A 21,029-nucleotide genomic window follows, 5' to 3' on the forward strand; every position below is an offset into this window, starting at 1 on the left:
AGAGCGAGAGAGAGAGACAGAGAGAGAGAGAGAGAGAGACAGGTCAACACACACTCATTTCCCTCCATCACTCATTAACCACCTTCCTCTCTCTCAGTCTCTCTCTTGTATCAGAACCCACCTCGCTCGTCCCGTCCCTCTCCCACAATCCATCCCCAAACGGCAGAACAATCCCAGCATGCACCTCTGCCCCGCCGCATGCTTCAATCCACCTCAGTCCATTCAGGTAAATATATCACAGATAGAGCGGTGACCAAAAAGAGACAGAGTGAGAGGTGTTACTCTCTCCAGCTCGCTGACTGATACTACAGAGGAGTCAGAGTGGAGGGGGCGGGGCTAGAGCACAAGGGGCGGGGCTACACGGTGGGGGTGTGGCTTTGTTTGTTTCTTATGATTCTTTATGTTTACATATAAAATAATAAACTATTCCCTTATTACTATATAACTACTATTATTATTATAATCTAAAAATATTAGAATAAAGGAAAAACATTCTTATAATAAAATAAAAACATAAAGAGAAGGAGAAACAGAACAGAGTACGAAGAGATCTAAAAAATAAATAAGGGAAATAAAAGAATAAAAAAAGGAATAAAGTCACATTTAAGAAGTAAAACACCTTCAATTTAAAATGATTAAATCTGACTGAAACAAAATGTAAAAAATAAGAATAACACTGTTTATAACAGAGAGTAAAGAGAGCTGACCTGAAGAGCTCCTCTTTATTTTTAAACTGCAGCTCCCATTGTTTAATGACGGGGAAGAAGACTCAGCAGGGGGCCACACACACACACACACACACACACACAGACACACACACACACACACACACACACACCCACACGCAGAGTCAGGATGTTAAACTGTGGATTCCTGTTGAGTCTCTAACTCCTCAGGTCAATCTTTAACCCTGAAACCGGCCCACCTCTGGACCGTGTTTGTGTGTGTGTGTGTGTGTGTGTGTGTGTGTGTGTGTGTGTGTGTGTGTGATTGCAGATTAAGCTTGGGGTCACGTCAGGTCACATTTATCCAACATGAAGCAGCTCAGTTTGTTCTTTAAGGGGACGTTTGTTTTATATTTAATACAGAAAGAGATAAAAACATGTCCTCTAACCAGCTGTAGAATAAAGAGGCTTTAAATATGACCTCATTGTTGTGGACTGTCTCTTTAAGACACACACACACACACACACACACACACACACACACACACACACACAAACACACTCTGATGTTAATGTGAAGCGGCAGAGCTCAACAAACAAACAAACAAAGCAGGTTCAATATTTTATGCCCGGCTCGGCACATCAGGAGCGACGCATGTGTTTACAACCTGACAAAGCTGAGCTGAAATATTTAGAGGGACAAGAGAGAGAGACAGACAGGATGAGGGACATGTCCTACACACACACACACACACACACACACACTGAGCTGGAGGATGTTTAAGTTCCCTCTGTTTAACCCGGAAGTGACATGAGGCAAACAGGAAGTGCCGCAGCGGTGGCAGATGGTGAAGGAGCAAGAGGACAACTAAAAAAAACTAATGTTGTGATATTTATCTGTGTGTGTGTGTGTGTGTGTGTGTGTGTGTGTGTGTGTGTGTGTGTGTGTGTGGAAGGGGAGGGGCTTAATGTGGAGAAACACGCCCCTGATGCTCACGTTAAACACCTTCATTAAAGCTGTCTCTGTTAATGAAAGTCTCCCTCCAGGTAGCCGATGACCTCCATGCTTCTGGCAAACGGCTCAGGTGAGCTTCAGACAGGAAGTGAGGCGTTAAGCGGCGTTTACTCACCCTTCCCGGCGCTGACGGTGGACGAGGAGTTGGAGGAGGACGTGGTGGTGGTGGAGTTGCAGGTGGAGGACGTGGTGTTGGACGTAGAGGACGTGCTGGAGGACGTGGTGGAGGCGGGGACGAGCCCCTCCATGTCGGCTGCACTGTGCGAGTGTGACAGACAGAGGGCGCTCATGGGCAGTAAGCCCTCCTGCAGAGACACACAGAGAGGACATGTAAACACCACGTTGCACCTGCAGGAGGAGGAGGGAGGGGCGTGCTGAGTTACCTGCTGAGGGGACTGATCCGTCGTCCTGACCAGACACCACCCGGGCCGGTCTGCAGAGCGCTCCACCAGCTCCACCGTCTGACCGCAGCGGACGCTGAGCTCGCCGGCTCCCGCAGAGGAGAAGTCCAGGAGCACCACCACTAACTCACAGCCACCGGACAGCTGCACACACACACACACAGGGGAGACACACACACACAGGTGAGACACACACACACAGGTGAGACACACACACAGGTGAGGAGCGACACTTTGAAGCAGTGAAGATGTTTTTAATCTCATCTGTACTCAAAGTTTTTAGAGGTGTAATGTCATCACACACTCATTCTTCTAACACACACACACACGCCATGTCCAGAGAGAGGGGTGTGTGTGTGTGTGTGTGTGTGTGTGTCTGTCTATCATGACCTCAGTGCAGCTGTCCGGGTGTGTTCATTGAAACTGTAACAAGGCTTGAACAGATTGAAGTGACTGACAGCCTGACGGGAGGAGGAGGAGGAGGAGGAGGAGGAGGAGGAGGAGGAGGAGGAGGAGTGTGTATTCTGCTCTAATATTGTCTCAGGTAGATTCACACCTGAGTCTGAGTAATGATGTCATTATCTTCAGGCTCTAGCGTGAACACATCCCCCTCTCCCAAGAGACCACAGACCCTCTCTCTCTCTCTCTCTCTCTCTCTCTCTCTCTCTCTCCCTCTCTCATGAAGCCTCCATACATCATCCTGATACACAACCTCCAACCGACCAATCACAGCGCGGGAGCTCTGTGCTCCGACTGGACGAGAGGGGAAAGGAAAACATCATGTGATCCTGGACTCTGCATGTGTATGTGTGTGTGAGTGAGTGAGTGAGTGTGTGTGTGTAAGCAGCTGTAGCCCATGTGCTCGAGGTAACACACACACACACACACACACACACTCAGAGCGTCGTCTGGAGGGAGGAGAGGGGTGTTTCCCATCCAAATCGAACACAGATGTGATCAGTGAACAGCTCAGCAAGTATCTCACACACACACACACACACACACACACACACACACACACACACACACACACACACACACACACACACACACACACACACACACACACTGTGCTGTGGAAAGCACCTTCAGAGTGTTTCTAATGAACACGTCTCTGTAACTCTGAGTGTGTCTGTCAGGTGTCATCGAGCAGACGGGCGCACGCTCTCAGGTAGAGAGGCTTCACTCCGGACACTGAGAGATCAGTGACCTTTAATCCCAGCTGACAGACTTTAAATCATGAAGATCACACCTAACTTACTCTGAACCTTCAATCCAAAGTTTTAATATAAAGTGTTTAAATCAAAGAGGATCCACAGAGGAGAACGTGTCAGCCCGTCTGTATGTGAAGATCTGTTCAGGTGATGAAGGTGTGAGGAGGGAGTTCACATCAAGTTATCAAGTAAACCCCAAACACGTGTTTGTAGGAGAACTTTAGAGGACGGTGGAGCAAACACTGATCCCTGACGTGTTCCCCGACACATGCAACAACATCAACATCATCACACTCATGAACATCCAGCCTCCTTCACAGACGTGACATCGAATCAGGACTTTTAAATCTATCATAAATAATAACACCTCTGAACACTTCCTCCGCTCTCCAGCTCCATCCCTCTAAGCACTGTTTAAAGCATGCATGTTAGGAGTGTCAGGGGTCAAAGGTCACCCCAGCAGGCCCCTGACCCCTCCCTCCCCTCAGCGCGCCCTCAGCAGGTAAACAAACCAAACGTACCTCAGACCTCAGAGCAGAAGAAGAAGAAGAAGAAGTGAGAGTTTCTAGAGAAGAAGAAGACGTTGAGGAAACTCCCTCACACACAAACACACACGCCCAGCCAGCTGCAGCAGCAGCGATGAGGTCATGAGACGGGCTGACACACCCCTCAGTGTGTGTGTGTGTGTGTGTGTGTGTGTGTGTGTGTGTAATATAGTCCATAAGTGTGTGTGTGTGTGTGTGTTACCTTGTCACTGTCGGCGGTGTTCTGTGACGTTCTGGAGGCGATGGAGACGGTGTCCGGCTGACTGCTCGCGTCACCCAGACTGTCTGCGTCCTCGCTCGTGTCCCTGAAACGCACACACACACGCATACACACACACACACACACACACACACACACACACACACACACACACACACACACACACACACACACACGCACACACACGCACACACACAGACATGTTAAAAACACGTGACCATCAGTCAGAGGTCAGTTTAGCATTCACATGATCAGAGGCATCTATCACACACGTGTTAACGATGTGTGTGTGTGTGTGTGTGTGTGTGTGTGTGTGTCTGTGTGTGTGTGTGTGTCTCCTGACCTGCGGCTGATGCTGCGTTGTCGCCCCAGGGTGGGGTTGGGTGTCTTGGGGAGGGGGATTGGCTCCCTCAGTGCGCCCCTCAGGTGGCCCCGCCTCTCCTGGATGACCTGCCGGATGCTGCGGACCCACTCCTGCTTCAGCTCCAGTGATGACGCCTGAGGAGAGGACAGGTAGACGGCGCACCTTACAGAACTGCATGCTGGGTAAATCTCCTCCTGTGAGCTAACGGCGTTCATGTCTCACCTTCAGGACCGTCTTGTTGTCCGACGTCGGCGTCCGTCCGACCCACAGAGCGAACTTACAGGGGTCTCCCTCGATGTGCTCCGTCACGCCGAGCTCTGAGGTCTGAGGGAGAGAGAGGGTTGTTATGGCAACAGCAGGTACACCTCCTCAGGTGTGTGTGTGTGTGTTCAGTGTGTGTGTGTTACCCTCAGTCTGCTCTTGTACAGGTATTTGGTTCGTCCGGACGAGTCTTTGATCTCCTTGCTGAAGATGAGTGACAGCTCGAACAGGAAGAGGTGTCGGTCCCGCCCCTTCCTGATCAGAGACTTCGGCTCCCAGACCAGGAACGAGTCCTGGAGGAGGAGCTCGCCCTGCACCTCCAGACCCTCCTCCAGACCTGAGGGGGACATCAGCACACGGACAGGTGAGGAGTCTGACATTTGTAACCTTTCAGAGCGTCTGCAGAGATCTGAGTCTGAGCGTCTGACTCAGGTGTGTGTGTGTTACCTTCCAGCATGCTGACATGCATCGCATCGTTAGCTCTCTTCGGCACGCTCAGCATCACGTCCAGGCCTTCTTTTATCTCTCCTTTCCCCTCCTCGCAGCACGCCAGCAGCTCCTTCAAACACAGAGAGAACTCTTAGTGACGCTCAGCTCGTCCTCTCTGTCCTCTCTGTCCTCTCCGTCCTCCCTGTGTCCTCCTGCAGAGTTTACCTCAGCCTCTCTACACGAGCACGACTAAGCTGAAGTTATAAAATATGAGTTTGTTGTTAAAAATAATTTGAGTTGTGAAGCAGCCAAACGTTCCCCTCACAGCTGCAGACGTTAGCGTAAAGAGATAAACACAGAGACACATAAAAAATGAAGAGTCCGTGAGGACGTCAGCTCCAGACCCCCGCTGCTGCAGAGCTCCACTTTTCAAATGAACACGAAATCTCTTTCATTTTTTATTCTGGGCACACAGACGGCCTCCTCTGGGCTCCATATAAAGTGTTTCTGGGTTTAAAGCTGCTCTCAGTGAATCCTCAGAGGGGTCGTGTTTTCCAAACAGGCAGAAGGAACAAACATTCACGTTTCCTCTTCGTTTCACAGGAGCCGCTCTGAGGGACGGACCCCGAGCTGACTCTGACACCACACAGCGTACCTTCAGCAGGAGCTGGTACTTAGTGATCCTCTGGACCGGTTTAATCAGAGCCGAGGAGATGGAGTTGGTCAGACCGTGTCTCCTCTGGACCTCCTGCACACACACACACAGAGAGAGAGAGAGAACACGTCACACGTTTGTTCTTCCTGCAGACGTCAGAGTCACAGTTTGTACTGAGCGTGTCTGACCTCGAAGAAGCCGGCTCCTTGCTGCTGGATGAGTAGACTGGAGTCCGGTTTGTTCCTGCAGTACGTCACGTACATGTGGAACTTATCGGCCTGAGACACAAACAGGAAACGCTCAGTGAGAGGACGTTCATGAGAGACAAACATCTCAACAGATCGATGTAAAGAAACAAACCCAGGTGACGAAGCAGTGACCGACGTCCTCAGGAAGCTGCTCATAGTTCTCCAGCTCCTTCAGGAAGATGCTGCAGAGAGAGAGGAGAGTGTTAGAGCACAGGGAGCGTGCACAGGGTGTGTGAGGGGGGTCAGCTTAACATGCAGGGTGATTAAAGGTCCTGTGTGTGTGTGTTTCTGCAGCGTACGGGACCCTGTGTTTGTCCGTACCTGTTGTGGAACTCGTAGATGTCCTGGATGTTCCCGAACACGATGTCGTCCTTGTTGGAGAGTCCAGATGGGACGTCCTCCGAGCCGCTCGTCATCTCCCACAGGTACGTCTGCATGAGAGGAGAGAACAGTTAGCGTGCTGCAGAGAGTCCAGATCCTCAGACCGCCTCAGACCTCCTCAGAGTCTGAGGATCTGCAGCGCTGCCAGCAGAGGGCGCTGTTGGAGTCATCACTCATGCTGTGACCTGAACACCAGGTGAGGTTTTAAACATGTAGTGCAGATCTGTGGTGCCGTACCTCGATACACTCCTGCAGGTCTCTGACGTAGACCCTCTCGGTCTGCAGGAGCTCCGCCATGATGTACCTGAGGACAGGTGAACAGCTGTTAACCCTTTGCTCTCTGAGTACTCTCACTAACACTCGTGTAAACGGCGCTCACTCTTTCTTGCGGGCGGATCGTCTCTTCTCGTCGCTGACCTGATGACTCGGGTCGGACAGGTTCACCTCAGGGTCCGAGTCAGACAGACTGTTGGGGATCAGCTCCAGCTCCAGGTCTTTGTTGTCCTGCTGAGACAGTTAAAGGTCAGGGATCACACTTGGACCATATTCAACATCATCCAGACTCCGGTCACACACGGCCGTACCTGAGAGCATCCGCCCAGCGCCGTCTCGAGCAGGTGGCGGTACTGTCCCATCCTGACGGTGAAGTCACGGTAACGCTTGTCCACCGTGGAGACGCAGCGGCGGAGCTCGGTGCGGTGGGCGTGGCCTTTAGCCAGCATGCTCTCAGCTAACTGGATCAGCAGGTGAACCTTCTCCTGAGTGTGCTGAGAGAGGGGCGGACAGGTGAGTGATGACATCATCGAGGCAGTACTGTACCTGTGTGTGTGTGTCACTGTGTGTGTGTGTGTGTGTGTGTGTCACCTTGGCGGACACACAGAACTCTCTGTGTTGGTTCAGCAGCTCCTGCGTCTCCGTGACGGCCGCCCCCGCTGACGTGTGCGTGGACAGGTAGTGATCACCTGACTGCTGCAGCCAATCCATCGCCTGCAACCCACACGTGTAATCACAGTCAGACCAGACTAGACCAGAACCTAGAACTAATCCACCAACGAAGAAGAGTTAGGGAGGGGCGTACCTGCTGGGCGTGGCTCTGGAACATCAGGTACTGCTGACACTGATCCAGTCTGCGCTTCTTCAAAGTCCAGAAGTGAAGAACTCTGTTTTCTCTCTGCAGCAGCTCACTGAGGATCCCTGCACACACACACACACACACACACACACACACACACATAAACTGTGAGACACATGATCGCTAACGAGCCCATCGTGCTCTCCGAGGTCGTCATCTGACCTTTGACCTGCTGCTCCGGAACCCTGGAGTGCCCGGTGACCTCCGTGACCCCCGTGACCCCGGACACGGTGACGCTGTGTCCCGAGATGTTCGCCATGGTGACGCTGTTGCGGTGGATGTACTTGAGGAAGACTTCGGCGTTCCGTCTGGCCAGAGTGCAGGCCTGTTGCCGTGGAAACAAGGATGTTAGGTAACCACACCTGACACCTGATGGTAACCGCTGAAGCCCAGCCCCCCCCTCACCTTCAGGAACGCCTCCTTCTGCTCCATGTGTTTGTTCATGAGCGGCAGCAGCTGCTCAGGCTGCCGGTCTCCTCCGCCACACCAGTCCTCCTCTCTGCGGTACTCCTGCTCCAGACTCTCCAGGACCCCGCACACCTGGAGGGACACACAGACAGACAGACAGACAGGTGAGGAGACAGGTGAGGAGACAGACAGGTAGACAGGTAGAGAGACAGACAGGTACCTGTTGGGACGTCCTGTAAAAGGCTGCAGACGCGTTGACCAGCTTGAGTCGGTCTTCGATCCTCAGCATCAGAGTCTGCCAGTGCAGCGCCACCGTCTGGGCACAGGACCTCACTGCATCTGGATCATAGTGACCCGACCTGAGGGGAGGAGGGGGCGGGGTCAGAGGTCATGTGTTAACTTGAGGACAGTGCAGCAGCATCATGAACCTGCTCAGGTAAGAACTGACCTGACCAGCAGCTCCGCTCTCTGCTGCAGAGCCAGAGCCACCTGATGAGTCCTCTGCAGGGAGTCTGCATGCAGCAGAGCCTGAGGACACACAGAGCACCTGTCAGGTACGTCACCTCCTCTCCTCAATCCTTCACTGTTCTTATCTTCTACCTCACAGAGTCACAGAGTGTGTGCAGTTACCTCGATGGCCTGCTGGAGGCGCTCATGCTCCCTCTGCAGCTGCTCGGCCTCCGACAGACAGCTGGAGTTCAACATGCAGGACGACAGCATGACCTCGCCCTCAGAGATCCAGCCCAGCACCTGAGAGAGAGACGGACAGGTGGAGGTGACGTCACCTGGGTCTGTAGGTTAGCGTGTGTGTGTGTGTGTGTGTGTGTGTGTGTGTGTGTGTGTGTGTGTGTGTGTGTGTGTTACCTGCTTCACCTGGCTCTGCAGGTGTCTGAGCTGCAGGTTCTGCTCCAGATGTGTGTGTGTGTGATCTGCGATCTGCTGCAGCTCCTTCTGTTTGTCCTGCAGGAGGCGCTGCAGCTCCTCCACCTGCGAGGAGAGACCCCCCTCTGCCTCCGACAGCTCGATCCCTGACACACACACACACACACGCGCACACACACACACACACACACACACACACACACACACACACACACACACACACAGATTTCTGTTTTAAATTCTCCGTTGACGTGTACAGGCATGGATGCGTGCGTGTGTGTGTGTGTGTGTGTGTGTCTCCATGGCAAATTCAATACCCTGGTTTCCATGGGGACCAGCTGTGTGCTTCAGAGAGCAGTTTCCATGGCAACCTCATCCCCCTTTTTCCCCCTCCCCCAGTCTCCTCCTCTGCTGCCCCCCCCGATCTCATCAGAGTGCTACTGAGCCGGACGGACTGAAGCGACGCTGCATCACAACAATCACACGCAGACCTGCAGACCGGTCTGCAGCGCGCCCTGTGTCCCATCCTGCAGCCCGCCTGCAGCCCGCCTTCAGCCCGCCCTGCGTCCTGCCCTGCAGCCCACAGCCCGCCCTGCAGGGCCGATGCAGGATGCTACTGTCCCGCCTTGCGTCCTGCTCTGTGTCCTGTTACGGCCCTGCTCTGCTCTAAAGAGGTAAAAACCAACATGGCCGTCTGTTCTGATCTGTGATCTGCTTCCTGCCAGGTCGGCGTGCAGCCAGGCGATGGTTGTTTGAAGCGGACCCTGGAAAACCTTCAGAACCAGTTTGGGAATCCAAAACACTGGAAGCACTTCAAGGACCAGACTTTAATGGATCTCTGCGTCCTCGTTAGTCACAGGCGTTTGGACTTCTGGGGCTCCTTCAGAATCCACTGAAGCACAAATAGAAACTATGGGAACCAGTTTAAAACCTCTGCAGCCTCAGAGACTGTCCCCCCAAACACCAGTCTGCTGACCCTCAAATCTACTTCAGGATGATCAAGGATCTCACTTCCAAGAAAGACTTCCAAGTCCTCCTTCAGGTCCCTTCCTTTATGAATCCACCTGAGGTACTAACCATGATCCCTGTGCCCCCTTGAGGAACATTAAAGTCCCATAAAGAACCTTTGAAACCCTCATAAACCTCTCAAAGAGGGACTTGAGGACTCCTGGAGTCTCTCAAGGATCATCTGAATCCCCTAGATGATCTTTGGTTCTCATCTGAATCCCCTGAAACCCTGTCACCTGAAACCCCTCATCAATACCTGAGACTACAAACAGGTCCAGTACATCTGGAACTCCCTGAATCAGAACCACCTTCCTCCAAATAATAGGAGACCTTTCAGAACCTCATGGATCCACAGACCCTGCTGCCCTGTGACCCTCCTCTGTTAGCTCTGTCCTCCTCTGGTCTCTTGGTGGACCCAGACCCCGACCCTCGTCCCCAGCTGCCCCCATGTGATGCTCACCTGACGCCTGGACCTCGGTGATGTACTGCTGAAGGTCGTGACCTTGTTGGATGACCTCGTAGATCATGTTGTTCATGGCCAGCCTTCTCTCCATGTGCCTGAGTATCAATCAGCCGGTCAAACACCCCGTCCAGACCCTCCTGATGTCACATGATGGACGTGTGATGTGTTTACCTGTGGATGCGCTGCTGTGCGAGCGTTAGGACCTCAGGACTCGCCTCCACCAGCCGGGCCTGTCCCAGAGCCAGCTTGTCCTGGGCCAGCTTATCCTGGTTCGTGTCGGCTAGTCTCGGTGTCGCGAGCTTCTCCGCTGAGAAGTCCTGAGACTGTTTCTGCAGGTCCTGCTTCCACGCGTCCATCTCCCCGGTCACCTGAGGGATCACAGCAGCGTGAGTAAAGGTCTACACAGAGGGGGGACGCAGATCTGAATCTGAACCTGTGAACAGGACGGACCTCCAGTGTGCACTGGTGCAGGATGCGGAGCTGCAGGTACACATCCAGTCGGATCTTCCTCTGATGGAAGAGCTCCTCCAGCTGAACGTGAGACTCCTCCAGCTGCTGAAGAACCGTCTCCACGTGAGCCACCGAGCTGCCCTGAGGCCTGAAACAAACGCACCCAGAACAGTTAAACCAGGAACCACAGGTAGACCAGGAACCACCCCACGCAGAGAGACACACATCTACACAAACACATGCTCCATTAAAGGGTTAACAACCAGAAACAAACGCACCCACACAGGTTAGAGGGAGACACAACATCATGGAGGGTGCACAGGTTAGACGAAACAAACGCACCCACACACACACTCAATGTAAACAAACACACCCACTGTCTCTACAAACACTAACTCCACACAGCCTGCAGGGCTGTCCTGCTCAATGAAACAAACTCCCACATCATCAACTCATCATCCTGTCATTCAGATCAGACACACTCTCCTTATCAGATTCAAATAACAGAGCTGCTAAACACCCTGACACACACTCTGAGATCACCCTGACACACACTCTGAGATCACCCTGACACACACTCTGAGGTCACCCTGACACACACTCTGAGATCACCCTGACACACACTCTGAGATCACCCTGACACACACTCTGAGGGAAACAGAGAGTGCCCCTGAGCAGCGCTGAGCCTCAAATCAAACACCCCCTCTCTCTCTGAGTACCTGAGCTGCAGGATGAGGTCCTCTCCCTCCCGGATCACACTCATCGCTGCCTCCTGTGGGTCAGGGTTAGAGGAAGGGTTAGTGTGAGGGTTAGGGGTCAGAGGTCAGGAGGGGTTAGGTTGTTATGAATGGGTTAGACTGCAGGTAAGAGGTCAAAGGTCAGCAGGTTACCTGTGTGTTGGCCTGCTGCTGCTGCTGCTGACTGATGAGAGTCTGCAGAGCCTCCACAGAGTCCGGACACACGCAGAGGTCAGAGGAGAGCTGCTTCTGGAGACCCTCCATCCACACGGAGAGCTGAGGAGGAGGAGGAGGAGGAGGAGGAGGAGGAGGAGGATGAAGAGGAGGAGGAGGAGGAGGAGGAGGAGGAGGATGAGGATGATGAGGAGGAGGAGGAGGAGGATGAAGAGGAGGAGGAGGATGAGGAGGAGGAGGAGGTGAAGTGGAGACACACAGCAAATCTCTTATTCATCAACACTGAATATATGACATCATATAACAACACAGTGTATTGTTTTTATTATTGCAGTGTGTGTGTGTCTGTGTGTGTGTGTGTGTGTGTGTGTGTGTGTGTGTGTGTGTGTGTGTGTGTGTGTGTGTGTGTGTTACCTCCTTGGTGTGTGTGTAGAAAGACACGGCGAGGTCCAGCAGCAGCTTCCTCTGTTCCACTCTCTGAATGAACGCCTGCAAACACACACACACCCACATCCAGGTGAGTCATGACACACAGGTGACACACACATCCTGTCTGTGCCTTTCAGAATAAGAGTCTGAGGGTCTCAGAGGGGGGGTCAGGGTCTACCTGCATGCGGAGCTCCAGGTCTCGAGCTGCCTGGTAGATCTCCTCCTCCTCACACTCTCCGGACTGAGCCAGCTGATCCGCTGCCTCCAGGAGCTTCTCTGCGTTAGTGTAAGTGTTCTGACACACACACACACACACACACACACACACAAGCAATGTTAGTGGAAGAGTCCTGATCTGATTGGACAGGATCTCTGGTTCTGGTTCCAGTCCTGGTTTAGTGAGTCCAGGTCAAAGTGTGTGTTACCTGTGCGACCTGCTGGAAGTCGTCGTGTCGTTTCTGCAGCGCTCGCGCTCGGTGCAGAGACTTCCCAACGCCGCTGTGTTTGTTCAGGAAGACCTCGCCATGCTGCTCCACCCAGTCCAACACCTGAGGGACAGACAGGTGGAGACGGACAGGTAGAGACAGACAGGTGGAGACAGACAGGTGGAGGCAGACAGGTGAAAGTCAGAATCGCTCTTCAGAAACTGAGTCCTGTTTCTTCTGCGTCTGAATAATCTGATCCATAATCTGGACCTGATCGGACGTTAATCCGGATCAGGAGGAGTCCTACCTGTCTGACGTCCTGTTGAAACACACACAGCTGCAGACGCTGGTGTAGGCGGAGCTTACGATGCTGCCACGCCCCCTCCACCTCATGGTGACCCTGTAAGGTAAGAGAGACATGACCTCAGCACCTCCACCTGCCCCTCAGCCCGTCTGCTGCTCTCTCAGCTGTTACAGGAGAACTCACCTGCATCACCTGGTGCAGCGCCGCCATGATGCCGTGCGTGGCCGCCGTGAAGTCGGGTTTGGTGCCAGAGTCCTCGGGGTCGGATGCAGGGGAACGCTGGAGGACGTCCAGTAAGGCTTTACCGCTTTCACTCACCTGCAGACAGACAGACAGGTGTGTGCATGGACAGATGTAGAGTGAGACAGGTGTGAGGACAGACAAGAGTGAGGACAGACAGGTGTGAGGACAGACAGGTACCTGTGTGTAGTTGGCAGAGATCTCCTCGTTCAGTTCCTGGTGTTTCTTCGATGCTGCTTCCAGCTCTGCTGACGCTGACGGCAACGCGCCCTCAGAGCACACCTGGACCCAACCCTCCACCCTGAGCAGGAACTGGACAGGTAGAGAGACAGGTAGAGAGACAGAGAGACAGACAGACAGTCAGGGGGACAGGTAGAGAGACAGGTAGAGAGACAGACAGACAGTCAGGGGGACAGGTAGAGAGACAGGTAGAGAGACAGACAGACAGTCAGGGGGACAGGTAGAGAGACAGGAAGCCCAGTGAACACACGTCTGAGGTACTCACCTGCTCTGCCCCCTGGTGGAACCCTGTGGCCATGGCGAGTGTGTTGCTGCGCTCCTCCAGCGCCGCTGTCAGAGACTTCCAGTCCTCCTGTAACCGTGACGACACCATGGCGATCCGCTCCGCCCCGTAGTGACCCGCCTCCGCCAGCCTTGCCGCCACGGTGACCACGCTGTCCACGTTCACGCTGCCGTTCTGCGTCAACACACACGCACACACAAGATGTTCAGGACGTGGGCTCAAGAGAATAATAAACACACACGCACACACACACACACACACACACACACACACACACTGACCATGCAGTTGGCGGTGAAGTGTTGGTGTTGCGTCTGGAGGTCGAGGGCGTGCTGATGGCTCTGACCGACCTCCGCCAAACTCTGGACAAATAACTCCTTACTGTGAGCGATCCACTCCGACATCTGAGGGTGAGACAGGTCAGAGACAGACAGGGGAGAGAGAGAGAGAGACAGGAGAGAGAGAGAGACAGGTGAGACAGAGAGACAGGAGAGAGAGAGAGACAGGTATAGTCTGGATCTGGTGTGTGAGGTGATGCATGTTCCTGGTTCCTGTCTCCATCAGCTGATCCGTGCCCTGTGGTGACCTCACCTTGGTGGCGTCCTGCTCGAACAGGTGTAGCTGCAGCGCCTGGTCCAGGTGCAGCTTCCTGTCGCTCCAGCTCTGCAGCAGGTGAGTGCGAGCCGCCTGCATCCGGTCCAGCAGAGACGAGACCTTTGGAGCGACACTCTGGAAGTCGGCCCCGCCCGACAGCCAGCTGCCGTGGCTCCCTCCGCCGCCGCCACTGCCTCCACCACCACTGCCACCGCCACTGCTCTCAGTGGAAGCTTCACCGTGGGTGGGGCCTAGACGCATTCGCTGGAACAAGCTCCGCCCCTCTCGCTCAAGAGCATCGACCGGTGCTGTCGCTATGGTGTTCCTGAGGCGTCCATGTTCCTCCAGGAGTCTGCAGAGGAGACAGAATGAGTCATCGGACCAACGGGAGGAAGTTCATCCATCCATCCATCCATTCATCCATCAATTAATCCATCCATCCATCCATCCATCCATTCATCCTTCCATCCATCCATTAATCCATCCATCCATCCATCCCTCCCTGAAGCTCCTCCTCACTTGCGAGCCTCGTCCACGTCCTGGGGCTCAGGTATCCGGTTCAGCCCGGCCTCCAGCTGATCCAGCTGGGCCAACAGCTGCGTGGCGGCCCCCGAGAACTCCTCCAGACCCAGACGCAGCTCGGTCCACTCCACATGGTCATACTCCAGAGAGCCACCGAGGTCAGAGGTCAGCTGGGAGGGGTCAACAAGCCGGGACAGACCATCCACCGACACCAGGCTGGTCTGCACCGAGAGGGGAGAGAGAGAGAGAGAGAGAGGAGAGACAGAGGAGAGGTTAAACATGAGAGTTGTAATTCAGTGTGCAGCAGCAGCAGCAGGTGCGTCTCTGTTTTCAGCTGCCTCGCTCCTCAGCTGTCCCCCTCCACGTGTCCTTCTGTGTCCTACCTCAAAGCTGAGTTTGGCGCTGCCCAGGTTGGTCTTGTGTTTCTGCCAGAAGGTGTCGGGTTTGATGAGCAGCGCCGTGTGGATGTTCGAGGAGAACGACTCCTGCAGCGTCCGTAGAACCGGCTTCACGCTGTCCCACTTACTGCCGCGCATGTCCACCACCACGGTGAAGCCCCGGGCACGCACGTCCTCACTGAGAGACAGACGGGTCAGAGGTTAGAGACAGACGGGTCAGAGGTTAGAGACAGACGGGTCAGAGATTAGAGACAGACGGGTCAGAGGTTAGAGACAGACAGGGCTGAGGTTAGAGACAGACGGGTCAGAGGTTAGAGACAGACGGGTCAGAGGTTAGAGACAGACAGGGCTGAGGTTAGAGACAGACAGGGCTGAGGTTAGAGAGAGACCGGGCTGAGATTAGAGACAGACAGGGCTGAGATTAGAGACAGACGGGTCAGAGGTTAGAGAGAGACCGGGCTGAGATTAGAGACAGACCGGGCTGAGATTAGAGACAGACAGGTCAGAGGTTAGAGAGAGACCGGGCTGAGATTAGAGACAGACAGGTCAGAGGTTAGAGACAGACAGGGCTGAGGTTAGAGACAGACGGGTCAGAGGTTAGAGACAGACGGGTCAGAGGTTAGAGACAGACAGGGCTGAGGTTAGAGAGAGACCGGGCTGAGATTAGAGACAGACAGGTCAGAGGTTAGAGAGAGACCGGGCTGAGATTAGAGACAGACAGGTCAGAGGTTAGAGAGAGACCGGGCTGAGATTAGAGACAGACGGGTCAGAGGTTAGAGACAGACAGGGCTGAGATTAGAGACAGACAGGTCAGAGGTTAGAGAGAGACCGGGCTGAGATTAGAGACAGACGGGTCAGAGGTTAGAGACAGACAGGGCTGAGATTAGAGACAGACAGGTCAGAGGTTAGAGACAGACAGGGCTGAGATTAGAGAGAGAGACAGGGCTGAGAGAGAGAGAGAGAGAGAGCTGAGAGAGAGACAGGTGGACTGAGAGAGAGAGGGTGATACCTGGGGACGGTCGCCAGGTATGTGACCAGTCGACTGAGGTCTTCCTGTTTTATTCGATCATGATTGGTCCTGGCAGGGAAGGTCAGGATTGGTCCGCCGCGTTTGTCCCGCCCACCTGGAAGAGAGGGTTGTTAAACAGGGACACACCCACCTGGACACACCTTTTGACACACCTGGACTGAAGTATGAGTACGTGGGGCTTACCTGAGACGAAGGCCACTTTCTCTCTGAGCACCGTCAGGACGTCGACAGCCCGGACGCTCTCAGCTTTACCCGAACCTGAAGACACAGAGAGAGAGACATTCACCTGCTGCTCACCTGACTCTGTCCCACAGTCAGAGTTACCTGAAGCTCTCAGGTCAGTGTGAGGGACTCAAAGTCAAACAGCTCCTCTGATAGTTATAGAAGTAGAGATCTGAGCGAGTGAAGCCAGCGTCCTTCAGGTAGAGACTGAACCTGATCCTTAAAGTCTGCAGGTCGTGTTTCCTCACTCTTCTTCTTCTTCTTCTTCTTCTTCTTCTTCTTCTTCTTCTTCTTCTTCTTCTTCTTCTTCTTCTTCTTCTTCTTCTTCTTCTTCTTCTTCTTCTTCTTCTTCTTCTTCTTCTTCTTCTTCTTCTTCTTCTTCTTCTTCTTCTTCTTCTTCTTCTTCTTCTTCGTCCTGCAGCAGTAACGCTCTCATGTGCTTCACGTTGAATCATGACTCCGTGACGCTGCAGAGATCAAACACTTCATACCACAGAGAGCGTCTCTGAGCTCTGCTGCTGATGTTGGACGGAGACATTCAGCTCTGCACGCTCTCATCAGGGCCTGAAGTCTCTCTGTTTATCCTCCTCAGTCCTCACAGAGAGACCTGGTCCCAGACCAGACCCAGACCAGACCCACACCTCCTGCAACACGAGCCAATCAGGCTGCAGAGAGAGGCTGACAGACATTTCAATTAAAAAGCTGCAGCTCCGTGTGTGTGTGTGTGTGTGTGTGTGTGTGTGTGTTACAGACAGACGTACAGCCCTCCTGTGTGCGTCAGATCATCCTGCACAGCGGGGAGAAGCTAATCCAACACACACACACACACACACACACACACACACACTGAGGGCATCAAACATCTCACATTAGCAGCTCAACGCGCCGCGGCCTCAGAGAGAGAGAGAGACTGAAAACATGAAGGAGAAGAGGGAGCAGCTTCACCTCCCCTCCTTCACTCCTCTGTGTCTCCTTCATCTCTGTCCTTGAGTCCTCTCCTCCCTCTGGACAGATCCGTCTCCTCTGAGTCCACGCTGACACCTCAGACCCAGATTAACTTCAGTCTGCACTAATTGTTTGTGTGGATCCCTCTGAGGGATTATCAGGAGGCAACATCAACCTCTTAACACAGATATAGGTCACATCCAGCATATCAATAAACACAGACATGAGAGGATGCTGAGAGACACAGAGAGAGGAGGACAGGGTCCGTCTGTGGTCCTCAGACCGGGACAGGGTCTGTCTGTGGTCCTCAGACCGGGACAGAGTCTCAGAGACGGACAGTGTGCTTAACTTCCTGATGATGGTCTCTGCAAACTCTCCCTGATAACAGATTCAGATGAACCCAGGAAGAGATCCGTCAACATCACCTCCTGAAGACTCTCCTTAAAGATGATCTGAGACCAGCTCTGAGACCAGATCTGAGACCGGCTCTGAGACCAGCTCTGAGACCAGCTCTGAGACCGGCTCTGAGACCAGCTCTGAGACCGGCTCTGATGTGGAGCAGCTTTCTGCTGAGAGGTTATATCATCAAAAGGAAACCTGAGAACAGACTGTTCCTCTCTGATCACCTCAGCCGTCTCCTCCATGTGAATGAACTGACTGAGTGTGTGTGTGTGTGTGTGTGTGTAGGTGTGTGTGGACTGTAAACATGACACCATGTCTGTGTGTTCCTCCACACCGACTAAAACCAGAACCCTCCAAGAGGAACCGGATCGATCCCCGATCAGCGGTCTCTCAGGCGGATCCTCATCCAGCTGTCACTCACAGAGACTCCAGACCAGCAGAGGGAGTCGGAGAAGGGATTTCCATTCTGACAAAGCTGTCTCACCCCAGTGATACACACTCTCACACACACTCTCACACACACTCTCACACACTCTTACTCACACTCTCACTCACACTCTCACACACTGAGTCAGTGTAAAGCCTAAAATAGCCTCCAAACGGAGCAGATGAAAGCCTGCAGAGAAAGAAGTTGCTGTCAGTCTGTCAGGACTCATCACACACACATTACGCAACAGCACATAATGAAAGCAGCGTTTCAGCAGCGTGTCCTCTGAGCCTCCAAATGTCAGGCCGAGAGACGGGCACACGCTGACTGACACACAGCCAATAACCGCACGGTAATAACAGAAACATGCAGGGGGATATGAGTCCTGATAGACACAGACTGCATCCAAACACAGCCGACTCACATCACCTCTGAGAGACCATCAGGAACTCTGCTGAAACTCATCTTCAACATGAACAGCTTTCATTCCTGCAGCTTGTTCAGATATCAGCTGACACACACACTGAGCTCAACTCAGCCTCAGGTCCAGGTTTTCAGTGACCCACATGACTTTAATTCATCTGGACTCTGATGAGACGACAGGCGTTTCAAAGGAAGCACAACAAACGTCTGCAGCTGCTTCACAGAAACATCCACAAACCAGGTCCATCAAAACCTGCACGGAGAGGAGGACCTGCAGCTTTCACACACACACACACACACACACACACACACACACACACACACACATGTTGGTTTGGTTGTAGTAGGGTCAGTCTGGCGCTCGGTGAGAGGATCTTAATGACCCTGTGTTTGTTTCAGCGGTGAGGATCCTCTCCTGCTCCTCATCGTCTCCACGTTTTGCTCCATCAGTGAATCTCTGAGAGGACGTCAGGTCCGGTTTTGGAGCCTCAGGGTCACGTTGGGTCTCCTGAAGTCTCTGGATGTGTCACAGAGAGTCTTCCTGTGGTCATCAGGAGCTTTAACAGACATGGAGTCAACAGAAGCTCCATGTGTCAGGTGAATCAGCTGTGTGTTGTTGGTGGAGCTACAGATCATTGTCTGACTCTGTTTCTCTGAGTCTCTCACTTTTTGTTTTCAGGACTCAGATCCGGTCTCAGACTCTTCCAGGATGGATATGACGGCAGACTTCTTAAGTCCCATAAGCAGGTGAGGGTTAAAAACAGATTATGCTAAAGCTAGTTCAGCAGCAGGATGAAGCGTTGTAGTTTAAACCTGTCCCGGTCTGAAACGTGTTTCTGATCTTTAATGACTCCATCAGAGTCTCAGAGTCTCCTTAACGCCCACGCCGCTTCACTTCCTGGTGTCCTGTAGATCTGAGAGGGTTCTAGACTTCAGGATGGATCCTCTGTGAGCTGGGAGTCTGTTAGAGGTCTGGATCCGGCCCACGTGCCCCAGGTTGAGCCCCCTGCCTCATAACGCCGATATTGTTAACGTCCAGGTGTGATTGAAGGTAACGCCTCACCTTCACTCTGAACATCCCTCGCTGCAGCTAGCTGCACCTGCATGAAGCATGGGAGCTGTTGCTATGGTAACCTGCAGGTTAAGGTACCCTGGGGATCCTAAATTATGACTCTGTTTACCCTGATCCTGATCCACCAGAGTCCTACAGACACCTACCAGCCAATCAGAGCACAGCATTCACTGCTGTCATAGTTTATATACTACTCATAATACTAACACACACCGCAGTATGTAACACCTTCTATCACCTGGCACACACACACACACACACACACACACACACACACACACACACACACACAGAACCAACAAGCAGGCATTCCCACAATCCTCCTTGGTCAGGACCCTCCACCCCAATACACACACACATACACACACACACACACACACACACACACACACTCAGTACCATTGCATGGAGGGATGCTGACACACACTTAACACACATTCATAGCATACAGCCTACACACACACACACACACACACACACACACATTCTCTGAGTCAATGGGCGGATGTGGAGGCATCATGGCGACAGAGGCTCCTACTACACACACGCGCGTGCACGCACGGACGCGCGCATGCACACACGCACACTCACACACACACACACACACACACACACACCCTACCTGCCGTCGCCAGGCCGTCCGGGCCCGCTTCTCCTCCTCCATCCACCGGATTCATCCTCCCTCCTCCTCCTCCTCCTCCTCCTCCTCCTCCTCCTCCTCGCGCGCTCTCCTCCTCCGTTATGTTCCCTCGCTCGCCTCCTCGCCTCCTCCCTTCCTACCCGTCCATCTCTGCGGGTTTACATCAGACCTGGTCCAGGACCCGTGGAGTCGGGTGGAGCACCGTAGGATGGATGTGTTCCCCTCCTCCCGGTACCGATCGGTCGGTCAGTGCAGCATCCTCCTCGGCTCAGCCTCGGTACTCCTCCTCTTCCTCTCCTCTCCTCCTCCTCTCCTCCTCCTCTCTTCCTCTGCTGCTGATCTCACGTTACCGTTCCCCCTCCGGCATCACGTCACCGTTCCCGACCCCGAGCCCGTTCCTGCTGCAGGTCCCGTGTCCGTGAGGGTCCAGCGGCCCCGGTTCTCTCTCCTCCTCCGGCCCAGGCAGCGGACGCTCGGTCTCTCGGTGTGTTCCAGCGCGCAGGCGCACCGGAGAGATGGAGGGGCGCTGTGCACGAGGGCTGCAGCAGCTGCTGCACCGACACACACACGCGCACACACACACACACACACACACACACACACACACACACAACCCCCGCTCCCCTCCGTTACTATTACCGTTACCGTCAGCCTGCTGGAGCTCCGGTAATGTAACGGACAGAGATCAGCTGAGAGCTTTAACGGGATCCTGATATCCTGACTTTACACTTTTAAATTAAAAATATACATAATAAACAAAAACAGATGATGTTTATTAAAT

The 21,029-nt window shown here is 53.4% G+C and overlaps 1 protein-coding gene across 1 annotated transcript; it reads right to left on the reverse strand.

Annotated features, from left to right (window-relative positions):
- Positions 1–1,795: 1,795 nt before the first annotated feature.
- LOC117809648 (kalirin-like) lies at positions 1,796–20,763 on the reverse strand (the record flags this gene model as incomplete). Its single annotated transcript, XM_034679090.1, has 41 exons — positions 20,231–20,763; positions 16,301–16,375; positions 16,097–16,211; positions 15,073–15,265; positions 14,687–14,910; positions 14,165–14,519; positions 13,855–13,977; positions 13,556–13,747; positions 13,231–13,362; positions 12,994–13,128; positions 12,814–12,906; positions 12,507–12,629; positions 12,260–12,376; positions 12,067–12,141; positions 11,632–11,754; positions 11,461–11,513; positions 10,742–10,889; positions 10,463–10,659; positions 10,289–10,386; positions 8,803–8,966; positions 8,569–8,688; positions 8,387–8,466; positions 8,159–8,297; positions 7,936–8,070; positions 7,693–7,855; positions 7,477–7,592; positions 7,263–7,385; positions 6,983–7,165; positions 6,778–6,902; positions 6,636–6,702; positions 6,339–6,448; positions 6,130–6,199; positions 5,958–6,047; positions 5,770–5,862; positions 5,133–5,244; positions 4,832–5,022; positions 4,647–4,748; positions 4,404–4,558; positions 4,043–4,145; positions 2,064–2,225; positions 1,796–1,985 (listed from the first exon to the last, which is right to left on the reverse strand). Coding segments are annotated over exons 1-41 (5,419 nt in total), but the record flags the coding sequence as incomplete, so codon positions are not given.
- Positions 20,764–21,029: the final 266 nt, after the last annotated feature.

This window comes from Notolabrus celidotus, unplaced genomic scaffold, assembly GCF_009762535.1.
Source record: "Notolabrus celidotus isolate fNotCel1 unplaced genomic scaffold, fNotCel1.pri scaffold_319_arrow_ctg1, whole genome shotgun sequence".
Taxonomy (NCBI): Eukaryota; Metazoa; Chordata; class Actinopteri; order Labriformes; family Labridae; genus Notolabrus; species Notolabrus celidotus.